This window comes from Poromitra crassiceps, assembly GCF_964638095.1.
Source record: "Poromitra crassiceps genome assembly, chromosome: 3".
Classification (NCBI taxonomy): domain Eukaryota; kingdom Metazoa; phylum Chordata; class Actinopteri; order Beryciformes; family Melamphaidae; genus Poromitra; species Poromitra crassiceps.
Genome location: NC_139625.1, coordinates 48254542 through 48263643, shown reverse-complemented (window position 1 = coordinate 48263643; position 9102 = coordinate 48254542). Strand labels below are relative to the sequence as shown.

At 46.0% G+C, this 9102-nt stretch overlaps 1 protein-coding gene across 1 annotated transcript; it reads left to right on the top strand.

The window, feature by feature from the left end:
* Positions 1 to 7893: 7893 nt before the first annotated feature.
* ankrd9 (ankyrin repeat domain 9) lies at positions 7894 to 8805 on the top strand (the record flags this gene model as incomplete). Its single annotated transcript, XM_083633041.1, has 1 exon — positions 7894 to 8805. One exon carries the CDS (start codon positions 7894 to 7896, stop codon positions 8803 to 8805), a length of 912 nt encoding a protein of 303 aa, XP_083489167.1.
* Between the last annotated feature and the right edge of the window lie 297 nt (positions 8806 to 9102).

The window sequence follows — 9102 nt, the reverse complement described above, 5'->3', positions numbered from 1 at the left end:
AGTGGGTGGGAGATGGTATCGAAAGCAGTGGAGAGGTCAAGGAGGATGAGGATGGTGAGGAGTCCAGAGTCAGCTGCACGGAGGAGGTCGTTAGTTATTTTACCAGGGCTGTTTCAGTGCTGTGATTAGGGCGGAAACCATATTGAAATGGTTTGTGGAGGTTGTTTGAGTCGAGGTGGGACTGGAGTTGGGCGGCAACCACCCTCTCAAGAGTTTTGGAGATGAAGGGGAGGTTGGAGTTGGGACAGTAGTGGTTCAGGTCAGATGGGTACTGTGGCCCATAAGTTAAGAATGCCCACTCTGATGGTCATCATATTTGGAGAGGGAAATACCAGGTGGCTGAACTACATCACCAAATAGTCAGAATGTGGGTAACCCAATAAATAAAGTTTATCAAAATTACAAGCCTCTAAAACATAGAAATACAAGGTGTAAATATTGGAAGTTTGCTGGAAACTGGAACATTAATCCAAACTATAATAAATCAGTAGTATCTCCTGTCTTGACATGATGAAATAATACAAATATAATAGTAATAATAATACATTTGTTTTATGGTAGCCCCAAATCTCAGTGCTTCATTTCATTTCATAAACAAAAACAGGAGAACAGACTAGAAAACAAAATAACCAAGGCAAAAATAAAACAGAACAGAGGAATAAAAAGTGACTGCTCGTTTGACCTGGTATATGGACACTTGTTTCACAGCCAAAGTCCAAATATCCAAATATGAAATACAGTATCAGCCCTTTGTTGAACGTATTATGACCCTACCAGATTATTGTGCCAGTGTTTGGGAGTCTGGGGCACATTCACAAGCTTATACTCCATGGACTGCAATTGTTAGGCTTGCAAAAGACTGATGCAAACAAAACTGTGTAAATATTGTTCAGTCTGTAGGCAGCCGGTCTATCTGGAGACAATCATGTTTAACTCATTGAGTGCCAATGACGACAATCGTCGTCAATTCAAATACTAACGTAGAGTGCCAATGACGACGATTGTCGTCAATTGCGTTTTTTGACGGTGGGACGTGGATCAAAGCCTGATCCATCTCCTGTGAAAGTATGGTGGATGTTGAATGTGTAAAAGCTATTTTACGGACCTATTAGGTGGCGACAGTGCTCTCCAGATTACAGAAAGGCGAGGAAAAAACAGAGAAGAAGTCATGGGTAAACGGAAATCGCATCGGTATGCATCGATATGCATGAAGCATAACTTTAGCTGTGCCTGCAGCAGCCAATCTGCTGCCACAATTGAGCCCCTCTGTGTCCGCTGCGATAGCCCATCCGCATGATTAGTTGTGGAGTTGTTATTATTCTCAACTGAAAGCGATGGGAGCCGGTGACAAATACATGCGGAACGCTGTAAAAAAGCTGGATGTAGCGCACTTTTCAGTACAGAGCAAACGCAGCAGAGAGCCACCAGAGACACTCCCACGGAGGTGGGGTTTGCAGTTGAGCGGGGTGGGGCATGCAGGGCAGCATACAACACTGACCCAGACAGACCCAGACAGCAGGACAGGATTGGCAAACACAAGCTAGAATATCTGATGCCCACCAGCAGTAAATCAAGACCAGCAAGAAGCTGCAACCAGCAGCGCACGCAGGGGCCAGCGCTGCTGGTTGCAGCTAAAAAATATTATTTTGCCAAACAAAATTCCTTTGTTTTCACTGTTTTATTGAAGGAAATTATTTTTGAGGTGTGACTACATCAGAAAATATTAGCTTCAGAGTCAGTCATGTGCTTGAAATGCTTCATTTCACAAAAGGCCAATTATCTCAGCTTCTAGTTTGAAACGTCTCTTTTTGGTGAAATCAACCTATTTCTCCGGCTCATAACTAAAGAACGGAAAATGATATCAATAAACTTTTTTTTGCTGATGATAGAAGAGAGTCTCATCGTTCTTTGGGCGTGTTCAGTGTTTACATAGTAATATCACACAATATTCTGTGGGCCTCGAGAAATCACTGAAAACGCTCTGAAACTCTGGCACTGGGAGCATCCGTTTTCCAAAAGTGGCTGGCACTCAATGAGTTAATATATCCTTAGTATCATTGTCCATTTGTCAAATTAAGCTATCACAATGTTAAATGTTTTCCTCTTCTGTGTATCATATTGTAACCTTTTTCCCAAGTATTTGGATCTTTCATTGTTGCTGCGCGTACATAAGATGTGTTTCAGTGAGAGGTCAAGTATATAGATACTAGAATGTCAAATGTCAGGTTCCTCAGAGACGTTTGGGGACACATTTTGACATTCTACACACCAGGTACAGAACTCCGTACAGGGGAGGCCAACAGAGAGGCACTGGCACTTTCCACTCTCTCCACAGTTTGGATCTTTGCAATACAAGTAAGTAATGTCTCTCACTTCTGTAGGTGCTGGGGGTTTCTTAAATAGGACTGGTTTAATGGCTCCATCTCTGACAATCCATCCCTTGCCGATAGGACTCCATAAATGGGGTTTGGGCATGTGACTGTGACACCATATCGCTGTCTGATACAGTACATTGCTCTTTGCACATGTTGTGCAAATTCATCCTCTGTTGGTGGCAGGTTTGCAGAGGCTGCATATGTTGTTGATGCAATTATGAACCTCAGTTCATCCAAGTTTGTGCACATCAGTCCATTTTCCTTTTTATTTTTTCCGTAAAGCAGAAGCGCAAATTCTCTTGCGACTGGCAAAGACTTCCAAGCTGGAAGAGTCCAAAATGGGCCAGATCTTTGAGCTCACTGAGATGGGTCTTGAGTTTGGTGAATGCTGTTGTCTTTCCTATTCTGTACAAACTACTTGTTGTGTCACAGTCAGTGAGTGCATGACATGCTGGTAGACAGCAAGAGCAATGTATCAGACAGTGATATGGTGTCACAGTCACATGTCCAAACCCCTGTTATGGAGTCCTATCGTCAAGGGATGGATTGTCAGAGATGGAGCCATTTGACCAGCTCTATTTAGGAAACCCCCAGCACCTACAGAAGTGAGAGCCATTACTTACTTGTATTGCAAAGATGCAAACTGTGGAGAGAGTGGAAAGGGCCAGTGCCTCTCTGTTGCCCTTCCAACATCTTATATACGCGCAGCAACAATGCAAGATCCAAATACTTTGGAAAAAGGTTACAATATGATACACAGAAGAGGGAAGAATGTAACATTGTGATAGCTTAATCTGACAAATGGAGAATGATACTAAGGATACAGTATATTAAACATGATTGTCTCCAGATAGACAGGCTGCCTCCAGACTGAACAATATTTAGACAGTTTTGTTTGCATCACTCTTTTGCAATCCTTACAATTGCAGTCCATGGAGGATAAGGTTGTGAATGTGCCCCAGACTCCCAAACACTGGCACAATAATCTGGTTGGGTCATAATACGCAACAAAGGCCTGATACTTTGGCTGTGAAAAAAGTGTCCATATACCTGGACAAAAAAGCAGTCACTTTTTATTTCTCTGTTCTGTTTTATTTTTGCCTTGGTTATTTTGTTTTCTAATCCGTTTTTCTAGTGTGTTTTTGTGATTGTGTATTATGATTACTATTATACTTGGATTAATGTTCCAGTTTCAATAAAACCTCCAATATTTACACCTTGTATTTCTATGTTTTATGGTAAATGGTAAATGGCCTGCATTTATATAGTGCTTTACAATCAGTAGGTACATTCACCCATTCATACACCGATGGCGGCAGGCTGCCACACAGGGTGCTGGCACACCATCCGGAGCAATTGGGGTTCAGTATCTTGCCCAAGGACACTTCGACATGCAGACTGGAGGAGGTGGAAATCGAACCACCGACCTCTTTTATCCAAAGCGATTAGTGGACGACCTGCTCTACCTCCTGAGCTACAGCCGCTCCAGGTGGTTTGTAATTTAGATCAACTTTATTTTATTGGTTTACCCACATTCTGACTATTTGGTGATGTAGTTCAGCCACCTGGTATTTCCCTCTCCAAATATGATGACCATCAGAGTGAGCATTCTTAACTTATAGGCTATTATGCCACTTCACTTATCCCCCATTCAGAATGACCTAATTTGACAGTTTCAGAGAAGAGGTAGTAGGTCTATGTCTAAAGAAATCTAATTTGCAATAGAACTGTACCAGATATCTCCATACAACTACTGGTCAGGGTTCAATAGCACCCTAGACAATTCAGTAATGGTATATTTTCCAGGGATTTCTGTTTTTCTGATAAATGAGAGAAAAGTGATGGAGTCCTATGTTCCTATCACCACAAAGTACAATTTCCGCCTAAACTAAAGCTATATTTACAGGACTATAATTCATGATATTTTTAGGTAAATCATTTTCTGACTATTTGGTGATGTAGGGCAGCCACCTGGTTCATACCTCAGCAAATCTGGTGAGGAAAAGAGTGAGCATTCTCAAGTTATGGGCTTTTTTGTCACCTTTACCCTATTCGGACTGGCCTAATTTGGCTCTTTTTCAGGGATTGGGGTAGTTCTAAAGAACAACCAAAAAAACATTTTTTCCCCAATTTTTTGTTGTTGCCAAGAATCAATTTCATTAATGGGAGACCCTAAAGATAAGAAAAATCATTGTTGTCATTTGTTCTACCTCGGGTAGGGGTATCTCAAAAACTAAAGTCTTTTTTGAGGACTTGCTGCTAGACTATTAGCTAACTACATTTTCCAAGTAGCTTGCCCATCACTGACGGGGATGGAACCACCGACCTCTTTCATCTTTATATATACTAGCAATCTTGCTACGCGTGCTGGATTCCTGGGCTCGCCCGCTACACGGGCTTGCAGCCTCGCCTGCCCTGCAGCTCGCTCACTGAACGTCGCATACACAGCTCGCCCGCTACGCGGCCTCGCCCGCAGCTCGAGGCCAGGAAGGACGACATCACTGATGATCACTGATCATCACTGAACTTACTGTATATAGCCTCAGCCAGGAAGGATGACATCACTGATGACATCATCACTGATGACATCACATCATTATGTATTTAGGGCAATTACCTAATTAGAAAATCCAGCTCATGAGGACCCACATTCATTCCGTTACTCTCACCCCCCTAAACTCACTCCACACACACTGGGCATCCGGGTTCACGGCACCATTGTAACACCGTTGTGCTGATAGTAGTTGCAGGCAGCAACCCATGTTAAGGGCTAACCTAATCCCTCCTTCGCTATAACCCCCCAAACCTACCCCCCGCCCCCCCCACACACGTGCACGCACACACACACACACACACACACACACACACACACACACACACACACACACACACACGCACACACACACGCACACACACAAGACAGATGACAGTTCTAACTGTTCTGAAATCATTGCAGGCTACTGAAGTTCTTGAACAGTATGGTCACATATAATGATATACAGTGTCACAGTGTCATCAAGGCCCAAACGGAGTCGGCTGACTTTTTTTTGCATTTTCTGCACATATTTTTTCTTAAAATCTGCGGAATTCTGCGGAATGATTTTTTTAATGATTTAGGTGTACAACAACAATATCATAGCATAAAAAATGTGTTTGAGCAATTCTGGCCACTTAAAATATGTTAAATCAACATGAGAATATTGGGAGAATTGGGAGACAGCACAAAAAACATTTATTTTACAATTTCTATTATCAATATTATTTAATAAACTCTCTTTAAAGTATAAATACAATAAAGTTGCATAAATAAATAATCTAATAATCATGTACAAACATAAATATTAACAGGAAAACTGTGTGTGTGTCTAAATTAGAGTGTAAAATGAACACTGTATTTAAAACACACGAAAAAGTCGATTAAAAAGTGCAACAAGACAATAACAAAGATTAAGCTGCATGTTGTGTGTGTGTGTGTGTGTGTCTCTGTCTGTGTGTGTGTGTGTGTGTGTGTGTGTGTGTGTGTGTGTGTGTGTGTGTGTGTGTGTTGGGGGGGGTGGCGATGGGTGGATCTCAGTGCTACTGGGTGCTGGTGAATTTGGCAATGAGCGGCATCTTGACATTATTTTCTGTCAGGCTCCTCCTGTACTGAGTGAGAAGCTTGGTATAATGGAGAACATGCCTCTGAACAACCACTGAGGTAGCAGGCAGTTGTAAGAAAATTGCAAAGTGGGCATCTTCTCCTCCATCGCAGCCCACCACTCAGCAGCGCTGACTTCATCTGCATCCGATTTGTCCATGTGAATGTAATGTAGCGGTGCCCGACTTTGCCCGACTTTGTGTATGAGCCCATACGGTCCTAAGACTCCACTGTATCTGCCTTTTACCCATTTCCTTGACTCAGAGGATGTGGAGGCTGCAGGGCTAGCTAACCCTCCGCCGATGGACGAGACGCTGGCTGTCCACTTGGCACCAAAGCCTTACACCGCGAGCAGGAAACCCACTCCCCCCAGTAAGCAGTGCAGATTCTTCCTCAGCTCCTTGAGTGTAAATCTGATCTTTGATCTTTGGCGGGGACTCGCTGGTGGGGATACGTGATCCTCCCAGCAGGGGGAATTGGCAATTGGCCAAGTACAATTGGGGAGACACCACCCCAAAAAAGGTAAACACTGGGGCTTTAGACTCTCTGCTTTTGACTCTGTGTGTGTGTGTGTGTGTGTGTGTGTGTGTGTGTGTGTGTGTGTGTGTGTGTGAAATTACACGGAATTTGGCCCTGCACTCCATTAGGCTGCCCTAAGTGCACTCCCCAAGTTTGAAGTCGATTGGACAAACGCTTCTCGATATAAACCGCTTTTTGTGTTTGCCAGTAGGTGGGGCTATACAGAATTGCACGCAATTCGGCACTGCACTCCATCAGGTCCCCCTAAGCGCACTGTACTCCCCACATTTGAAGTTGATCGGACAGACGGTTCTCGAGATAAACCACTTTTTGTGTTTGCCACTAGGTGGTGCTATGCAGAATTGCATGAAATTCGGCACTGCAATCCATCAGGTACCCCTAAGTGCACTCCCCAAGTTTGAAGTCGATCGGACAAAGGGTTCTCGATATAAACCGCTTTTTGTGTTTGCCAGTAGGTGGGGCTATACAGAATTGCACGCAATTCGGCACTGCACTCCATCAGGTCCCCCTAAGCGCACTCTCCACATTTGAAGTTGATCGGACAGACGGTTCTCGAGATAAACCACTTTTTGTGTACGCCAGTAGGTGGCGCTATGCCGAGTCTGTGTGTGGAGGGTGGTCGGGGGTGTCTGTGTGTGTGGGGGGTGGCGTGGTATCGGTCGGCAGGCCGACGTCACGAAAGTGACATTGGGCCATAAAAAATAATACTCTGATACAGATTTTTTGGCTTATAACAAGAGCTAAATTAACTTGTAACACAGGAGGGGGAAATCTGTGGGAAATCTGCAGTTTTCTGCGGAGTTCTGCGCTCGCAGATTCCGTCTGGGCCTAAAAATATAGAACTGTCGTCACATATTGAACTAACTGAACAGAATGAATGATCACATCAATAAGCTGAATGAACAGTAGGCCTACAATAAGGTAGGAAAACAACATAAATCTAAATCTCTCTAATGTGTTTTAATATTGACCATAAAGTATTTTAATAGTTTGGAGTCATCTGACTGCTCTACATTATATAAGCTGCTGTACCCGGCCCGCTATGTCCACTATGTGCGCTATGCGGGACACCCGACACGGGTCAGCCGGACTCCCAAAACAAACAGCCTCACATGGCGCTGCTCTGCTGGTGGCGGAAGAGATGGGCGGGGCGGGATGCTATAAAAGACTGGGAGCGAGCCTAGGAGGGGGGTTTGAGACACGGCTGAGCCAACAGACACATAAACAGACATACAGGCAGACAGACAAACAGTCTCCTTCCTCCTGTCCTCTTGACACCGTATTCATTCTGATGGACTGTAGTCTTTCTTCCAGCTGAACTGGTTTGATCCCAGTAGGAGAATGCCGTGGGACCTGGGCTCCGAGTCCGCTTCACGGTCCATGTGGTCCGATTCGCGGTCTGGTTGGCGGTCCGGCTCTGAGTCGGAGCGTCAGTGTGAGCGGACCTCCTTCGCCTTCTACCGTGCGGTGCGGGACCTGCTGCCCGTCTGGCTGCTGGAGGACATGAGGAGCATGGAGGTGTTCCACTGGGAGGACGGCCGGGCATGTGCCTTCACCCCCTCTGAGGCTCTCCTGTACGCCGTCGTGCACGACCACGAGCAGTACGCACGCTACCTGCTCACCAGGTACTCTGTGAGCGCGCTCGGCACGCCCGGTGGTAGTTTCTGCTGCTGCCCGGCCTCCGGTGCGCCACACCTCTCCGTGGCCGTGCGCTACAACCGGATTTCCATCCTTGGGATGATCGTAGACGCGCTAAAGGACTTCTCCACCGAAAGCGCGTGGCGGAACTACCTGGACAGCCGCGGTGCGTGCGCGCATTCTGCGGACGCGGGGAAAAGTGCAGTTCACCTGGCGTGCGACCTGGTGCGGCCGGAGTGTCTGCTGCTGCTGCTGGTGCACGGTGCGTGCCCGTACCTGACGGACCGCACAGGCGAGAGCCCTCTGGACTGTTTGCTGCAGCAGATGCGGCAAGACTCTTCAAACATGGCGGCCGCGGCACGTGGGCAGCAGGTGTGTGTGGGGTACCTGCTGCTGTTCATGCCCAAATTGCCCAGGCTGCCTTTCCTGCAGCGCGAGCCCCAACTGTGGCAAAGGCTGCTGGGAAAGGGGGCGTTCAGCTGGCTGGCCGGCTTGGCACCACCCTCCCTGTTCGTCCAGGCGATGCAGACTCTGACCCGGGCCGTCCCAGGACAGCTGGACGCCCTGCCAGACTTCCTGAAGCCTCTGGACTTCAGGCTCTCGGACACCTGGTAGGATGGGGAAACCACCGGGTTTGGTTGCGGTGGAAACGAGGGACAGAATCCACAAAGAACTAATATGATTGGCTGCTGTGTGTTTGTTGATTATGTCATGTGATGATGATGTTGATGATGTCATGTAAATAAAGAGTTGTGTACAAAGGTGTTAAAGTGCTCATCAATTCTGCTGACAGTCAACATCAAGTGAGTGAGTAGAGACAAGTTTAGAGATATACAGTATACAGTAGCCTACATCCTTAACATAAATGGGAGCTCGGGCTCTCTGTCCCGCTGTGGGAGCTCGGGCTCTATC